Source organism: Coccinella septempunctata, chromosome 4 (assembly GCF_907165205.1).
Source record: "Coccinella septempunctata chromosome 4, icCocSept1.1, whole genome shotgun sequence".
NCBI classification, from domain to species: Eukaryota; Metazoa; Arthropoda; class Insecta; order Coleoptera; family Coccinellidae; genus Coccinella; species Coccinella septempunctata.
In genome coordinates, this window is record NC_058192.1 from 38,314,533 (window position 1) to 38,333,015 (window position 18,483).

Sequence of the window (18,483 nt, forward strand, 5' to 3'; positions counted from 1 at the left end):
CTAAGAAGCAAACTTGATGACTCATTCGTCGAATAACCCTGTAAAGCAGAAATATTAGAGAGATATGGAAGCATCCTTAACGTCATGCGGTAATAACGTCAAGCGCTAATAACGTTACGACGCATGCGTATTTCCATTTTCAGAATAGCGGGCGGTATTAACGTTACCGCATGCCGTAATGGAGGACTTCCCTACATGTTTGCCAACCTAGAAAAAGGTCTAAAAGGTCTACCATCAGGGAATGATTGCTTTCTAACGAAACCTACTTCATTCTTTCCGCAATGATCAAATATATTCATGGAATTCTATCGAGCTTTCTAGAGTTTACTGTTAAAAAGAAAAAAAGATTTTCATAACCTCGATTGCTGATTGGTTGAAATTTATGTTGGTATCACTACTTCTTGTGACAATCGACATATTTCATTGGCAAATGTCATTTTTACTGATATATATAATATTAATATTGTCTGCTGTATAGCTTACAAAATACAAGAAAACAAGAATGCGTTCAAGCAAAGATTGTGCACATAACCAAAACTTTGCCCATAACCTAACAGATTACTTTTTTCTTCTTGACATTTGCCAACGAAACATGTCAATTGTCACAAGAAGTAGTAATACCAACATAAATTTCAACCAATCAGCAATCGAGGTTATGAAAATCTTTTTTTCTTTTTAACAGTAAACTCTAGAAAGCTCGATAGAATTTCATAAATATATTTGATCATTGCGGAAAGAATGAAGTAGATTTCGTTAGAAAGCAATCATTCCCTGATGGTAGACCTTTTAGACCTTTTTCTAGGTTGGCAAACATGTAGGGAAGTCCTCCATTTACGGGTGGATAACGTTGAACGTTATCGTAATTTACGTTGTTTTCTTGCCTTGCGCATTACTATTTTTCTGTTTGTTTTGACAGAAGTAGGTTATGTTATGAAAAAGGGGCCTCTTAATCGACATTGAATCGAATTTTTTATAAGAACAGAAGAGACTGAGTTCCTCAAGAATAATCTAATAACCAAAGGTAAAAGTGTATATCTTCAATTAATGGGTCACATGAAAGGAAGAGTCGAATGAAAATAGAAATTTTCATCCTAGTGTTTAATTCTGAGTACCTATTTCAATCCCATATTGTTGATTATGAACTATGTAACTTGTTTTCAATAGGAAATAAAAGGGTTCAATTCGAGATTTTTTTATTAAGACTCATAAAAGTAGAAACATCTAGATTGGATATATGGCTTATAGGTTAATGGCAGCAAAGCAGTACACAAATAATTCTACGTTATCTCTACATATCCTCCAGATGATATTCCAATTTTTTCTTAGTAACTATAGTGGCCACTTAAAGGTTCATCATATTTTAAAATCATGAAAGCATCACTGTGAACAGGTATTTTTCAATACAGTTTAATCCACCCCCACAAACAAAAATTCCTGTAGATATACATCCATATAAACGCACGTTATTCACAAAAACAGCATAAAATCAACCCAAAATGCATAACCTAATAACCTATCGACAACAAACTTTGACATTTACCGATCATCTGTTGCTTACGCTAATAACGTAAATTCGTATCTTCCATACGACTAAAATCTGAGCCAGATAGCGCAAGACGTTATTCCATTACCGCATGACGTTATTAACGTACGTTCGGGTTATACGCTTCTTCCATATCTCTCTATTGAAATCTCCCAAAATCATAACGGACTCAGGAAGTGGCCGAGTTGGTAAATCGGGTGGACTCGGAGCCAGCTCCCACGGAGATGCGGGTTCGAATCCCGCCGCGCCCATGAATGTTTGTGAATGTTTGGTATGAATGTGAAAATAAGTCAAATAATGTGTACCTGACCACATAGCCAAGTAGCTGAGGTCATTAAAGAGAAATTAAAAAAAAAAAAAAGGTCTTATCATCAAATTCTTGAACTCGTATGGATGAAATTCACATTTTCAAGTTCTGCAACTAAAAAAGCTCTCGAAATATCATTGCCCAGGGCTTTATGAATATGTACAACGAATTTCAAAACCTTGGCATACTTTCAGAATATTTCATGACCTTGTTTATTGCGAGGGTTAAAACTTCACGATTCATCCAAAGTTTCTTGATCCAAAAAGTTGAAAGTTAATGCAGTCTCTAAAGATGTATCGAAACGTAAAGGACCTGCTTCAAGGAAGAATCCCAAGAAAATAATTGCCTCAACTAAGGTGGACCAGACGTCCGTCATTGTGACGAAGAGTCCGTCAATAGTCCGAGAAGTCCGTCACTGGAAAACGTCCGTCGAAATCTTGAATTTAATCTTTGACTTAATACTCAATGAGTTAATAATCAATGATTTAATTCAGTATATTTCGTACCTTAGCCCGATTGCGAAAGTCACTAGATAAATCTCATAGTGGACGTCAAATATACTAACGAGTTTATTATTTTATTTCCATATTAATATATTATGCTTATTTTTATACTCCCCTTTTCACCTTTTCTTGTATTATGATTATTATTTGTATTAGGTATAAGGTTAGAAGAACTCAATGGAAACAAAAGTCCAAACACACAGTTGATATAAAGAACTAAATGATTATATTCCAGAAATGTGAAAAAGTAAGATATACTTTTTTACAGAATATATAAAACGTTTCAAATTATATTAAGACGATATCTTCCCCTTAACAAAACGTTTCGATCGTGTAAAATGGCATGACCTTCAAACGAAAATGTAAATGTAAATGTCCGCCTTTAACGGTCGAAATCGACTATTGTCGCCACGGTGGTGTATAAAATCACTGTATTTAGTCTTACAGTGAATGTAACAACTCGTTAAGGTGCGATTCCACCGGAGTGCTGCACTGTGCGGCACTGTGGCGCACATTGTGCTACACAAAAGTTCATTGCAGTGGACTCGCCCACATGAAAAAGTAACGCACAGCTAATCCTGTGGAAACGGACGATAAATGTGTTAACAGCTTGTTCGCTCTGGAGTGCTACACAAAATGTTCGTGAACAATTGTGCCGCACACGGTTTTGGTGGAATCGTACCTTTAGAGTCACTGTTTTTAGTCTTCCGTTGGGTTAATTGTCCCTGGTGATCTTCGCCATTAGAATGGCGAAATAGATTTAGGCTCACTCTATCCACATATGCTGGTTCCATTATCTTCTCCTCTTTTATGCTACTACAATATTTCATAGTTATCCTTCAGTTGTGGGCGTTATTATCTGATATAATTTCTTTTGAAAAAGTTAATTCAAAACGAAAATTACGCTCCAAGTTAATGCCATAGATATGTCTATATATTTTCAATCATCATCATTCATCATAGCCCACTCGATAACGAATTGTTTTTATTCTCATTACAGTTTATATCTTTACACAATGGTGATGAAAGAAGCCGGTTGGTTCCAGTACTGAATACAATTCTGAAATTGAGCCCAGAAGAAACCCAAACTCTGGATATGGTTGTGAAAGGCGATCCTGGAATCAGAGCTTGGTCATCATATTTACCGATTTGGTCCTCATCTAATAAGCCATAAATATAATTCAAATATATATCATATATTATCATACTATATTGTACAATGATTGTAAATAAAAATTTAATGCAAATAATAAATCTTGAATGCACATACTACTGACAATTAAAACAAAATTTGCTCCGGTTCCCAATCATATCCTCACTTGCGCTCATTCGGATCCTAGTATCTGATTGGATTTCCCCTCGAATCTCCCCTATTTCGTAAATTAAAACAAAAATGTGTCATCATATAATTTTAAACGTTCTGAATTTTAGTCGCAATCTTAATTTTTTACCGCACATAATGAGAAAAATTAATATTTCTGTATTATCTTGAAAAATATTATGTAATTCAGTGAATCACCAGGATAATCAATACTTTTTATTATCCCCTCCAGTATCTCCCCTTATGAATTCTGTCAGACTGTCGCATACGAAAGAACATTTTGGTGTTTCAACTGTAAATCCTTAGTTATTGCATAAATTCGGGAGGTAAGCTAAATGATGATAATTTCAGTTCTCCATTCATTATATCCTCAATTCAGTTTCAATTCTAATGTATATACATCTATAGTCTCGTATTATATTACTCCATGACTATGGATGCAATAGTAGTTGAGTTGGCTGCCGGCATTCTCAACTTGTTTTTAAATATATAATATATATATATATATATATATATATATATATCCTAGGTGATACGTTTGTCATATGATTTCTTGAGCTTTTCGCGGAATTGATGACTGCATCAATCAAATTACGAATATTTTCTTTGGTACTTCAAAGTGACTGATTGAGGTAGGTACATCCATTAAATTTTTTCCGAAATAATAATTATCAATTGTAATTCACGAATATAATCAATTTCATGAATCACCGGTTCGCAATTCAGATTAAAATACGAATTTCGTATTTACTTCAAATTGCTATATTTTTGGACACGATACGAGCGTTATTATAATGTATTGCCAAACAAAAATTGTTACTCTTTACAGAAATAAAATGTGCCTAAATTTTTTTTCTGGCATACAATTATGTCACTTTTCTGTAAGTATGAAAAAAATCAATAAATATTACAACACAATATGGCGGCGATTGTCAAATTCGATGATGTTAATCAGAGCCCATTCTTGTTTCAATCAGTTACTTATACGAATGCTTATTTTTAGGAAACTATATTTAACGCTATGAGTTTTTGTGAAATTTTGATATATTTTCCCCAAACCAAAAAGTATTTATTTCAGAGCATTTCTTTACAATAATCCATAAAATGTTTGTTTTCAGAATTTTTAGAAAGAGAAAATGGGTAAAGAAAAGATTCATATAAATATAGTCGTTATCGGCCACGTTGATTCGGGAAAATCTACATCAACAGGTCACCTTATTTACAAATGTGGTGGTATAGACAAGCGTACCATCGAAAAATTCGAAAAGGAGGCTCAAGAGATGGGTAAAGGATCCTTCAAATATGCTTGGGTTTTGGATAAATTAAAAGCAGAGCGTGAACGAGGTATCACCATTGACATTGCTCTTTGGAAATTTGAGACTGCCAAATACTATGTTACAATTATTGATGCCCCTGGACACAGAGATTTCATCAAAAATATGATAACGGGTACTTCGCAAGCAGATTGTGCCGTTCTAATTGTGGCTGCAGGAACTGGTGAGTTTGAAGCTGGTATTTCAAAGAATGGACAGACAAGGGAGCATGCATTGCTCGCATTCACTTTGGGAGTTAAACAACTTATTGTTGGTGTGAATAAAATGGATTCTACAGAACCCCCATATTCAGAAGGAAGATTTGAAGAAATCAAGAAGGAAGTATCTTCCTATATTAAAAAAATTGGATATAATCCAGCAGCTGTTGCTTTTGTACCTATATCAGGTTGGCACGGAGACAACATGTTGGAAGCCTCAGATAAAATGCCATGGTTTAAGGGATGGTCCATTGAAAGAAAAGAGGGAAAATCAGAGGGAAAGACTTTGATTGAAGCTTTGGATGCCATTTTACCTCCTTCTCGTCCAACAGAAAAACCACTTCGTCTTCCCTTACAGGTGAAACATTTAAAATTTATTCACATATGGTTTTTTTTCATTGGTAACATCCGAATAGTGAGTTACATTTGAGGTGAAAATTTCTATAGGAAATTTATCTTGGAATAGTCAAAGCAAGATAAGTTTCATTCAAAGCTACTTCGAGTGATGGCAGTTTTGCAGGATATCTAAGATATTCAGCAGTTAACAATACTTAGAAAGAATTAATAATTTCAGCTAATAATGGTAACAATATGCTCAAATATTTCAGTAGATTTAGAATATAAGCTGTTTTTCTACTGAAAACATCGTTGGGTTATGCTGCATTGGGATTGTAAAATCTATCCTAAATTTAAGTATATCTGCCGTGAGATTCGTAAACAATTAAATTATCTACTATTGCTCAAAATTCAATCTTCTATTCTTAGAAAATTGCTTAGTTATCGTCGCCTTGGACGTGAATGGGTCTAATCCACTCAATATAAATTTCGAGTAAAACACAATTGAACTTTTTTCGCTCTAGAAAATCATTAACACCTAGCTCACGACTAGAACTATAGAATTCAAATCTCAGCTTGTCAAATGTGGGTTACTGCTTTTAACTCCTATTGAATATTTCAAATCAGCCTTGTAGAAAACAGTAGTGGAATGGTCCAAGCCGCTAGGTTCTATTCACTTAAAAAAATTGTTGCTTAGATTTTTTATCAATTTTGTTAGAACTCGACCAATAAGCTACAAATCGATTGAATTTCTTCACTACTACAAAATTTGAGTTTTTTTGAAGTTGTCTACAGTTCTAACTCAGAAAACCTAAAATTGTGGATTAGACCCATTCACGTCCAAGGCGTCGTTATCTTCATGAAGTTTTAAACTTTTGACAATATTTGAGATTCAAAAGTCATGTGACAACTTATTTCTAATTTTCTCACCATGTATATGTAATAACATAGCATCTTTTGAAATTCTTTTAGGTTTTCACTCCGTCTCGGAAACAAAATCAATTAAAAAATTGAAATAATCGATTTTCCCCTGCGCATATCATTTTAAAATTCTATTATTCGTTCATTGTCAGGCAACAATTTTTTGATTTGCTCCTGACAAATTAGTTCAAAAATTTACGCAAGAGCAAATCGATTATTTAAATTTTTTAATTGATTTTATTTCAGAGACTGGGAGTGAAAACTCTAAAGAATTTCAGAAGATGCAGAGTCCTCCCAGTTTAGATTTCAATCAATTACATAGAATATCAGTACTTTTTTGACAGCTGTTTTTATGATCAGGGTAATATCAGTCACAAGTTTAGTCTACGAGTCCTCTGAGATGTTCAAGAGGTTTTTTTATTGAGAATATGATGCCGTATAACCTGTTCCCCCCCTTTTTTTTAATGTAGTAACAGATAAATGACAGAAGGCATTATCTCATTTTTATGAATAACACTTGTGGAGCTTCTTGGCTCCCTTAAGGAATGGACATGATAGTATGTGATAATAACAAATATTCAAAATGAAATGGAATTAATTGGTTGATTCACAAATTCATGTTTTATTTGTAGGACGTTTACAAGATCGGTGGAATTGGAACTGTACCAGTTGGAAGAGTAGAAACAGGCGTTCTTAAGCCAGGAATGGTCGTTACATTTGCTCCTGTTGGTTTGACCACTGAAGTCAAATCTGTAGAGATGCATCACGAAGCTTTACAAGAAGCTGTTCCAGGCGATAATGTAGGTTTCAATGTGAAGAATGTATCTGTCAAAGAACTTCGCAGAGGATATGTAGCTGGCGATTCTAAAAACAACCCACCAAGAGGAGCATCAGACTTCATGGCACAGGTTATTGTTCTCAACCATCCCGGACAAATTGCTAATGGGTACACGCCAGTATTGGACTGCCACACTGCTCATATCGCCTGTAAATTTGCTGAGATTAAGGAAAAGTGCGATCGCCGCAGTGGAAAAACGACTGAGGAAAACCCAAAGGCCATTAAGTCTGGGGATGCTGCAATCATCAATCTGGTGCCATCAAAACCGATGTGCGTTGAGTCGTTCCAAGAGTTTCCCCCACTAGGACGTTTTGCTGTCCGCGATATGAGACAGACAGTAGCGGTAGGCGTCATTAAGTCTGTTAATTTTAAAGATACGGCGGGCAAAGTGACGAAAGCCGCTGAGAAAGCACAGAAGAAGAAATAACTAGACTTAGCTGCATCTCCCATTACCATTAGAGGTCTCAAGAACATCTTCATCGATCGTTATTATTTGCCGTTTTCTAGATGGCTGCAGCAGAATTATTTTCATCGCAAGGAGTTTAGAAGGAAAACGCTCTACTATACTTCCAAGCTTTGTAGCTATTTATTTGTTTACATTAAGTAATGCTTTTTCCTTTGAAGATTTAAGAATAAGCATTTTCTTGTTGGGTTAAGTTTTTTGAATTTTTGTTAGTCAATTGATGATGATAGACTTGAATCTAGTTGCTATGTATAAGGCCTTCTTTCAGAGAACAATAAAGAAGTCCTTAACCCATATTCCTTTTTACTGTAGTTATTTATAGTTTGTTACTATTATAATTCATTCTGTACTACAGGCTGTGACATGTGTAAGAGATGAAGAAGATTTTCCTCAAAATGGTTTCTATGAAAACGCGAGTTTCGAACAAAACTCGTCTTCTAGCAGGTTGTGGAATTAAGAAGGTTGCTATTTTGTGTCTGAACATATCACCCAGTTTCCCAGCATATCTAACATCCAGTTTCATAATCGTCACTTTAAGCTCCCTTTACTGTCATTTTTGGTAGGGTTGAAGGAAGCTTCAAAATTAATGTTACCTAACAATAACTTGAAAGAACCAAAGATATCACATGTGTAATATCTTTGGAAAGAACAAACATAACATTTTGGAATCATCGACATAAAACAAATAATAGAAATAAGAAGAAACAGAAATATTTCTCAGAAGGTTATGTCTGCTAAATTTGTACAATAACATTTCGCAGCACATTATATTATACTTCTTCGTAACACAATCAACTGAAATCTTCAGAATTATTATGTTATCAAAAGGAAAACTTCACATTTCAGGAGAAGCATTTTCCAAAACGTTCTCCACCAAATGCTTATGGAGAGTACCATACTTTACAGCGGCTCACAGTAGATGTCCAGTAAACCTTGTACGATATTAATATCATGTCAGAGTAAAATTTTATTTCAGTTGTATTGTGAACATTCAGAACTCAAAAAACAAATGAGATGCGATGAGAAAGATTTTTCAAAAATGACCAGTGACATTTTTACTGCAAGAAAATTCTAATTTTCGGTACAGTCATAACCTGGTCTAACATTAGTTCCAAAAAACAAAGACTACCGAAAATCCTGTATATAGTGATGGGTCATTACTTTTTGTTATAAAATAATGTAATCTTGTCGGCAACAGTAATTGATATTTTCAAAAAGCAGCAAATGTGCCAATGTGAACATCAATCTAATATACATGTAGTTGACTGGCAATCATTAAAGTTCTGCTTGGAGAGGTGCTTTTTCCACAATTCAATAATTGTCTATACTTCATTCAACTTTATTTTAGCAGTCGGTTGGCCATGAAAATTTGACACATTTCACTCTGTATAGTACGAAAATGTGGGGTTATGAAGCTTGTCAAAACATTTTTGGGTTTTAAATCAACGCTATGTTGCCCGTACTACGTAAAAGTTTCTGTTATTACGTATTTTATCACAATGTCGAATCTCTTCGGAAAATATGTGACGAACATAATTGAAGTTTATACAAACTGATTGAAGGCATACCAAATCCAGTTATTTGCATGGAAAATACAAGAGATCAGTATAATATCATAATATGCACTAGCTTGAGGAGAGTTGATGTTCGTTATCTTCTTTGGCTTACATCATTTGTAGATTTCAAAAATATTAACCCGAAGATGAAATGCATATGTTGCAGTGGTTGGCAATGGGTATCTCCCGAAGGAATTTACAGATAATTACAAGAATGTTAAATTTTTCAACAAAAAACATCTTGCATCAAAAAAGGAGTTGAAGGAAGTTTCAAGTTAAGATGCAACTTCACTGTTGAACAAAAATTTCACATGAATAAACAAGTAACAGGGCAACTTGCGCCGCTTGCGCGTATTTGTGGCTATTCATCTTAATACATTGATGTAATTATAATAATTAGGTATTTATTAGTACCTTAAGACATTTACATTGTATAGGACAAGTCAAATGAAAAACAAAAAAATCCATTTTAGGGAACTTATTCTCCGATGACATTTATCGAAAATCCTGTAGTAAACTTTTCGCATTAATTCACTCAAACATAAAATTCCCAAATGCCACCACTTTTTTGGGTCTCCCAATAGAAGGAAATTCTTTGTCATACTCTTCATTCACAATCTTTCTGATTGTGGAAATTTTCAGCTGAAATATAAGTCGTTTAGATTCAGATGAAACATTATATAAATTCTCTTACATTGAATATGTTCGCTATCGTCTGACGTATTGTGGATTTTAGAATATCAGGGTATAACTATTTGAATGAGCGGACCTGAATTCTAAATAGCACTTCCTGAAACCCTGTCTCTTTTTTCAATCACTTTCGGCATTTTCGAATTTTCGTAATAAAAATTGATATTAGCAAAGAGTAACCAACTCTTTAGGCGTTTTCGGAAACTTACCCGGGTTCATTCAATCCCTAACCCTTGCGTTCGTTTACCTAACCCGAACATCCAACCCGTGTTCGGAAAGTACGGTGCTGCTAACTCGATCACTAACTCGGGTTGTTTTACCGTAACCCTACACAAAAGCAGGGTCGTTCGAATCGCTAGAGTCACCGCATGCGCACTGCAGTTTAGTTTTGTATCTGAAAAACGCGGGAATAAGCTTTCTACTCTTATTCTCAATATTTATGGAAATAAAAGAGAATTCGGCTCAATGTGAAATGTGTAGTTTCATTAGCTTATTCCACTATAGCTGCAATTTTCTTCTTGCTCCTAATTTTGATAAATAGATATTGATATTGATCACACTACAAATTTTAAGATATGGCAAACGCCAATGAATTCAAGCAAAGCATCAGAAAATCCAATTATTAATTGGGAACAGGAACCCAGAAAAACTGACTGGGAATAAAATCATTCCATATTTTGTTATTTATTTATTCTTGAAAATTACAACGCTCAAACTAGCAGCCCCTCCCAATTTCTACAATTCAACGATCTATTATTGACGAAACACACTCAAGTTTTTATGAATTTCTTGCTGGTTCCTGGAGCATCAAGAATCTTGTGTATCCAATAATCCCAGAACTGTCTCTGGTAATAAAATGTAAACAGGCTCTGTATCGTGTATAAATATTCATCCATGAAACGAAGTTCCAATAGGAATATAAAATTTCTCTGCAAAATTTCAAGAAGATTCTTACGACTTTTTCTTATAAACTCTGTTTCTGCATCAATAAAATGTGTAAAGTTTATAATAAATTTGAATGACGTTTTGGTTATGTTATTCTCACGACTGACACTTCCAAATCCTAACCTGATAAGTTCGTGAACTTAGAACCGGGTCAGTGATCCGAGAAGATCCGTCACGTGACCTCAATGGATCGAGTTAGTAACCCTGAGTAAGTTTCCGAAAACGCCTTATGATATTAGTTGTGGCAACGGCGTTATGACATTAACGACATTTCATGAGTGCCAACCTAACTTCGTTCTAGTTACAAAAACTTGAGAAAATTATTTCATGGCCAACCGACTGCTAAAATAAATTTGAATGAAGTATACGTGCCGTTAATTTTTCAGCATATATTTACTTCTAGATATTCAGGCCTGGTTGCTCAGTTCAGGATTAAGCCGAGATTTAAGTTTATCCTAGATTAAGAATTGAACGGAAATGTCACCACTCTAGGATTAACTTTAATAACAAACTCAGCAACTGGGCCTAAAACATTCATCTAAATTTTCACTATCAGCTTATTTATTTAGTTGGTCATTATGTAACAAAATCAACAAACTGACTAGGCATTAAGTATTATTTATTCCATGGCCTCTATGTTCTGTCAACTTTCTGCCTTTTCTCAAAACCATGGAAAGTTTCAGTATTCAGCATGAAAACAGTCTAACACGGTTAAGGTTAATCAAAACTACGTTCCCACAAGGGGTTGAATTCGGATAGACGTTTCACAAATATACAATATACACTTAATGAACAAGACTCCTGAGTCTCTGCAGTTCGCCCTTGAAGATGCTAGACAATGAAGGTCTATTCATGAAGCCGCACAATATTGTTTTGTGATAAACTAGAAAAAGCACAACAAGAGACAAGGTGTATAAGCTGTCCTCTCAGCTGTAGAGTTTTATCGGGAGTTATTGAGCTTCAATATAAATTAAAATTTACAGATAATGTATTAACATGTTAGCTTTGAAAAAGCAATGTACTAAATATGAAGACTTGTTTCTTTCTTTTAGTATATATCAAGAGGAAATACAAATTTAAATGTTTAAAATATTTTGTTTTTGTTGCAACAGTATGGAAGATAAAAACAAGTGTGCCAAATGTTCTCAAAACTATTGAAACCTCCAAAAAGTAACTACACTACTTTGCTATCATCATAGTGGAGACTATGGATGAGAAGATTAGATGTAAATTTATATAGGAAATACATGATAACAGTTTCTTAATTATATTCCAGTATCCATTCAGTATTAAATAGAATCTATACTATTGAAACTTCTCAACTACCACATAGCTCTCTGTATGCCAGATAATTTATTATAATCTGCTAAATGTCTAAAAACTATTCTACTCAGCCTCCATCTATGTACAACACCTCTAGGTCTAGATGTAATAACACATCGTTTGGCACAACGAAGGAGGGTTGAATCTTTGGGATAAGAATGAATCTCAGCATCTGCTAATTCTCTTATTTCTGGTGGCAATATATCATTTTTTCTTAATGCATTGACACGAAGTCTCATGGGGGCATATTCGGTGGTCATCTTTCTTCTTTTGACATCTCGTATCATCCATCTGTTAACCCATTTATTCCTTACTTGTTGAAACTAAAAGTAAGAGAATCAGTATTAGAGACTGTCTAAAAAAAATATTACGAAGCTACTTACTAAGGGGTTGACATTAGTATGAAAAATTCTAGTGTATTTACTTGTAATTGATGAATAAATGTTCATAATAGAGAGATATCGAAGCAGAGAAGAGAGACTGCCGAATAGATAGGAAACACGAGGGACACGTTCACAGATTACAGAGTAGAGTCAGAGACAAGTCAGACTAGTCAGAGACTCTCTATGAGTAGAGCATAGACTTATAATGTTATTTATAAGTCTATGGAGTAGAGTTATGGAGAGTAGAGAGAAGGAGAACGATCGACGTACTAAAAATGTGTCCCCGAAAACAGGAAACGCAGGATAGGTGTCGCTGCGATTGCAGCGGGTATCGTTAAGGGGTGGGGATTCAAGCGTCAATTTGAAATGAACAGCCTTCATTTTATTTTAGGTTATGTGTCATCGTGGTTTTTCTGATGATTTTTCAAATACCTTCCTTCAAATCTATATTAAATATGAGTTCTCTGAATTATATGCAAGAAAATGCAAGTCGAAATCACTGAAATTCAAAAGAAATCACTGATCAAAAAAATTGTACCTACTTGTGTTTATCATTGTTTATTGAAAGCAGCTATGTTACTTGGTTCACCGTCATCTTCAAAATTATATAAATCCGTAGTGAGGAGTACACATCAAGACAACAAAAGGTAGCAGTCTCAGATTTATCACTTAGGTATTAGAGTAGATTCTGTTGCCAATACTCAGCTGAGAACCGATATAAACCATATATCATTATGTTATGCCAACAAAATTCTTCAAGAATATTTACTTCTGAACCATGTAGTTTTATTGGTTTTATATTCTTATTCAGAAGAGTCAACTTCTCACGACGGATGACAATTTCGATTTCGTTTATAATGAATCCATCATCTTTTTGATATCTTCATCGCAAAAGTGCTCTTGACACACAAATTGATTCGGAGTCGATTCTTGAGATAAGGTTTTTCCCAATTTTCTCTCAAAAATGCTCTCGGAAATTTTATCTCTTCTCCTTTTCTTTCCGATGCCAAAACACTCCTATACTAGCGCACGCTTCAACATCTCACCATGGTCATATGTTGTTCTCTTATCAAAAATCGAAAATAATAATGAAATGAAAGGTTTAGCGGCATGCAGACAGGAATTGAATTCTGAAAAAAGTACCACCCAGAGCAGGAGGTTCCCCACCCAGCGTAGGTTCGAATCCTGCTCTGGGTGGTACTTTTTTCATAATTCAATTCCTGTCTGCATGCCGCTAAACCTTTCATTTCATTATATTTTCAGACACTAAACTATCATCGAAAATAATAATAGCTGTATTCGGGTTCGGCTTTTGGACGGTCCGAGAATTGTTCTAGGACTGCGCAAAACTGTTGCGCAGTATAAAATCCTCTGCGCAGTTCTAGAACCATCCTCGGACCGTCCAAAAGCCGAACCCGAATACAGCTAATATTCCTATCATCTGTCACCAGGGAAACAGTTCACTCAGCCAACGAGCCAACTACAATTTGATTTGTGTAAATCAAAATTTCGCACTCTCGTGATGGCCAGCGTGCCTGTTGGCAAAAGCATGAACTACCCTATTGGTACATATTAGAGAGATATGGAAGAAGCGTATAACGCCGACGTACGCTAATAACGTTATGCGGTAATGGAATAACGTCTTGCGCTATCTGGCTCAGATTTTAGTCGTATGGAAGATACGAATTTACGTTATTAGCGTAAGCAACATGATCGGTAAATGTCAAAGTTTGTTGTCGATATAGGTTTCTAATGCTTTTTGGGTTGATTTTATGCTGTTTTTGTGGATTATGTGCGTTTATATAGATGCATATCTACAGGAATTTTTGTTTGTAGAGTTGGATTAAACTGTATTGAAAAATACCTGTTCACAGTGATGCTTTCATAATTTTAAAATTTATGGACATGGACCTATAAGTGGCCACTATAGTTACCAAGAAAAAATTGGAATATCACCTGGAGGATATGTAGAGATAACGTAGAATTATTTGTGTACTGCTTTACTGCCATTAACCTATAAGCCAATGTCCAATCTAGATGTTTCTACTTTTATTAGTCTTAATAAAAATAAGCTCGAATTGAACCCTCTTATTTCCTATTGAAAACAAGTTACATAGTTCATAATCATCAATATGGGATTGAAATAGGTACTCAGAATTAAACACTAGGATGGAAATTTCTATTTTCATTCGACTCTTCCTTTCATGTGACCCATTAATTGAAGATATACACTTTTAACTTTGGTTATTAGATTATTCTTGAGGAACTCAGTCTCTTCTGTTCTTATAAAAAATTCGATTCAATGTCGATTAAGAGGCCCCTTTTTCATAACATAACCTACTTCTGTCAAAACAAACAGAAAAATAGTAATGCGCAAGGCAAGAAAACAACGTAAATTACGATAACGTTCAACGTTATCCACCCGTAAATAGAGAGTTGAAGTGCAGCCATGAACGTAAACGTTAACGTTATAATTGACATCTACGCATGCTCATTCGTCCGTTTTTAACGTTAACGTTAGCGTCAGCTTTACGGCCTACGTAAACTAGCGGTCTCCCACGTATACCTTAAACATCGACGTACGTTAACCGAACGTTAAACGAGTAGCACCGATGACTTGCGAATGGCCGAATTTTGATTGTTGAATGCAATTCTCGATAACCTCAAACTGTCATTGTTTACATTTCCTGTGTATTTTCTCATAATGAACGAAAATTATAGGAAATCAGCAGTGATTTGAAAGTTATCAAAAGGATTAAGTTATATTACTGTGTTATCAGATTACATTCAGTACATAAGGAAATGGCTGAAACTACACTGCAATTCTCATGTCTCTAACACTTGAACATTTCATTGATAATAGAGAGTTGAAGTGTGTACAATACGTTAGCCTGAACGTAAACGATAACGTGAGAAATAACGTCAGATATAACGTTTACGTGTTGTGATGAAATTTGAGTTGAAGGGCTGCCATCATGAAACGTCAGACGTTAAACATAACCTATCAATTTTTATCTAATATTGAGCTTCGACAGCTGGAATAACATTTGGAAGTTCTAATGATTTATATGCCTAATAAAGAGGATTTTCAGCTTGGAAGTATTTTATTATCAATGAAATATTCATGTGAGATGACATGAGAATTGCAGTGTAGTTTCAGCCATTTCCTTATGTACTGAATGTAATCTGATAACACAGTAATTTAACTTAATCCTTTTGATAACTTTCAAATCACTGCTGATTTCCTATAATTTTCGTTCATTATGAGAAAATACACAGGAAATGTAAACAATGACACTTTGAGGTTATCGAGAATTGCATTTAACAATCAAAATTCGGCCATTCGCAAGTCATCGGTGCTACTCGTTTAACGTTCGGATAACGTACGTCGATGTTTAAGGTATACGTGGGAGACCGCTAGTTTACGTAGGCCGTAAAGCTGACGCTAACGTTAACGTTAAAAACGGACGAATGAGAATGCGTAGATGTCAATTATAACGTTAACGTTTACGTTCATGGCTGCACTTCAATTGGCGAATCCAAAAATCTAAACGCCGCCTAGCGGCCAAATCACTAACCTAGAAAGTGAGTAATAACTTGAGTTTAACTTCTTTGGGTTAGATATTTTCATTACATATTCGGTTACCAGTGAACTATATTCACAAAATTTTTTGGATGCCTGACTAGAAAAATAGGTATTAAAAAAATTTAGTGAGTATTTATATCAGTGTCATTCAGTTGAGAAACTATTTTGTACAGTTGTACATGCATTACTGGACTTGCAATCTTCAAGAGATGATATGTTGGGAACATTTCAAATGAAAAGTGGTGATTTGACTTGGAATTTTGCAAGCACTTGATCAATAAATAATTAAACCGTTCGACAAGAATTTCAAATTTCGTTAATGAAATTACAACTGTAGAATTAAATTTCAGGCGGTCTTGTTGAGTTGGTTGTAAATGCTGGAAAATAATTTCTGTGTTGGCATTTTGAACTGCATAATATGTTTTCATCCAAATAAATTATCTCAAATATTTACATTAATTTATTTCCACAAATTACATAATTCATGTGAGTGTGATGATAGAATGAAATTTTCTGGATATAAGTTCTTGTAAAATCTTCATCAAACGACACCAACATGTTCAGGAAAGTTTTGGAGGAACCCGAGCACAATCAATAATCCCATAATTATTCACTACTTTCACAAATATCTCTATAATAGAATAATATCTACGATAACATTGTTATCACAATAGAGTTTTCACGATGATTACTCATTTTCCGCCATGTTTGTTGACAAGTCGCAGCGCCCTCATCGGTAGTTGGATTCGCCAATAGAGAGTTGAAGTGCAGCCATGAACGTAAACGTTATAATTGACATCTACGCATGCTCATTCGTCCGTTTTTAACGTTAACGTTAGCGTCAGCTTTACGGCCTACGTAAACTAGCGGTCTCCCACGTATACCTTAAACATCGACGTACGTTAACCGAACGTTAAACGAGTAGCACCGATGACTTGCGAATGGCCGAATTTTGATTGTTGAATGCAATTCTCGATAACCTCAAACTGTCATTGTTTACATTTCCTGTGTACTTTCTCATAATGAACGAAAATTATAGGAAATCAGCAGTGATTTGAAAGTTATCAAAAGGATTAAGTTAAATTACTGTGTTATCAGATTACATTCAGTACATAAGGAAATGGCTGAAACTACACTGCAATTCTCATGTCTCTTAACACATGAATATTTCATTGATAACAAAATACTTTCAAGTTGAAAATTCTCTTTATTATGCATATAATCATTAGAACATCAATATTTCAAATATTATTCCAGCTGTCGAGGCTCAATATTATAGATATTAGATAAAAGAGAGTTCCAGCAAAATAAAATCATAGAAATACCAAAATCCAAATTGATAGGTTATGTTTAACGTCTGACGTTTCATGATGGCAGAACTTCAACTCAAATTTCATTACAACACGTTAACGTTATATTTGACGTTATTTGTCACGTTAACGTTTACGTTCAGGCTAACGTTCTGTGCGCACTTCAACTCTCTAATTAGGGAGTTGAAGTGCGCACAGAACGTTAGCCTGAACGTAAACGTTAACGTGACAAATAACGTCAAATATAACGTTTACGTGTTGTAATGAAATTTCAGTTGAAGTGCTGCCATCATGAAACGTCAGACGTTAAACATAACCTATCAATTTGATTTTGCTTTCGTTTCGCGTGAACTCTCTTTTATCTGATATTGAGCTTCGAAAGCTGGAATAACATTTGGAATTTTGATGTTCTAATGATTTATATGCCTAATAAAGAGAATTTTCAGCTTGGAAGTATTTTATTATCAATGAAATATTCATGTGAGATGACATGAGAATTGCAGTGTAGTTTCAGCCATTTCCTTATGTACTGAATGTAATCTGATAACACAGTAATTTAACTTAATCCTTTTGATAACTTTCAAATCACTGCTGATTTCCTATAATTTTCGTTCATTATGAGAAAATACACAGGAAATGTAAACAATGACACTTTGAGGTTATCGAGAATTGCATTTAACAATCAAAATTCGGCCATTCGCAAGTCATCGGTGCTACTCGTTTAACGTTCGGTTAACGTACGTCGATGTTTAAGGTATACGTGGGAGACCGCTAGTTTACGTAGGCCGTAAAGCAGACGCTAACGTTAACGTTAAAAACGGACGAATGAGCATGCGTAGATGTCAATTATAACGTTAACGTTTACGTTCATGGCTGCACTTCAACTCTCTATTAACGTTACCGCATGCCGTAAATACGGGTGGATAA

General features: G+C 34.7%; 4 protein-coding genes across 7 annotated transcripts in view; 3 read left to right on the forward strand and 1 right to left on the reverse strand.

The window, feature by feature from the left end:
• The window catches only part of LOC123312493 (GRIP and coiled-coil domain-containing protein 2), a 56,303-nt gene extending 52,678 nt beyond the window's left edge, over positions 1-3,625 (forward strand). The window contains exon 5 of the mRNA XM_044896944.1: positions 3,354-3,625. Within this exon, the coding sequence (XP_044752879.1) occupies positions 3,354-3,527 (174 nt within the window). The 3' untranslated portion in view covers positions 3,528-3,625. The remainder of the gene's footprint in view (positions 1-3,353) is intronic.
• Positions 1-18,483, forward strand: part of LOC123312503 — a 416,804-nt gene that overhangs the window by 296,396 nt on the left and 101,925 nt on the right. The gene's annotated exons all lie outside the window — the stretch shown is intronic.
• LOC123312500 (elongation factor 1-alpha-like) lies at positions 3,851-8,059 on the forward strand. Of its 4 annotated transcripts, none has more exons than XM_044896956.1 (3): positions 3,851-4,000; positions 4,793-5,563; positions 7,095-8,059. In XM_044896956.1, exons 2-3 carry the CDS (start codon positions 4,811-4,813, stop codon positions 7,725-7,727), a joined length of 1,386 nt encoding a protein of 461 aa, XP_044752891.1. In that variant the 5' UTR covers positions 3,851-4,000; positions 4,793-4,810; the 3' UTR covers positions 7,728-8,059. The 4 variants fall into 4 exon arrangements, with proteins under 4 accessions (XP_044752891.1, XP_044752892.1, XP_044752895.1 ...); XM_044896957.1 differs by lacking the exon at positions 3,851-4,000 and adding an exon at positions 4,155-4,306; XM_044896960.1 differs by lacking the exon at positions 3,851-4,000 and adding an exon at positions 4,427-4,555.
• LOC123312515 (28S ribosomal protein S14, mitochondrial) lies at positions 12,199-12,802 on the reverse strand. Its single transcript, XM_044896981.1, has 2 exons — positions 12,661-12,802; positions 12,199-12,600 (listed from the first exon to the last, which is right to left on the reverse strand). Exons 1-2 carry the CDS (start codon positions 12,724-12,726, stop codon positions 12,277-12,279), a joined length of 390 nt encoding a protein of 129 aa, XP_044752916.1. The 5' UTR covers positions 12,727-12,802; the 3' UTR covers positions 12,199-12,276.

Coding starts and splice junctions, on each gene's coding strand:
- LOC123312515 (XM_044896981.1), bottom strand. CDS start 12,726: ATGAACATTTATTCATCAATTACAAGTAAATACACTAGAATTTTTCAT. Junction 12,601..12,660: donor ATACTAATGTCAACCCCTTA/GTAAGTAGCTTC, acceptor TCTTACTTTTAG/TTTCAACAAGTAAGGAATAA.
- LOC123312500 (XM_044896956.1), top strand. CDS start 4,811: ATGGGTAAAGAAAAGATTCATATAAATATAGTCGTTATCGGCCACGTT. Junction 5,564..7,094: donor CACTTCGTCTTCCCTTACAG/GTGAAACATTTA, acceptor TTTTATTTGTAG/GACGTTTACAAGATCGGTGG.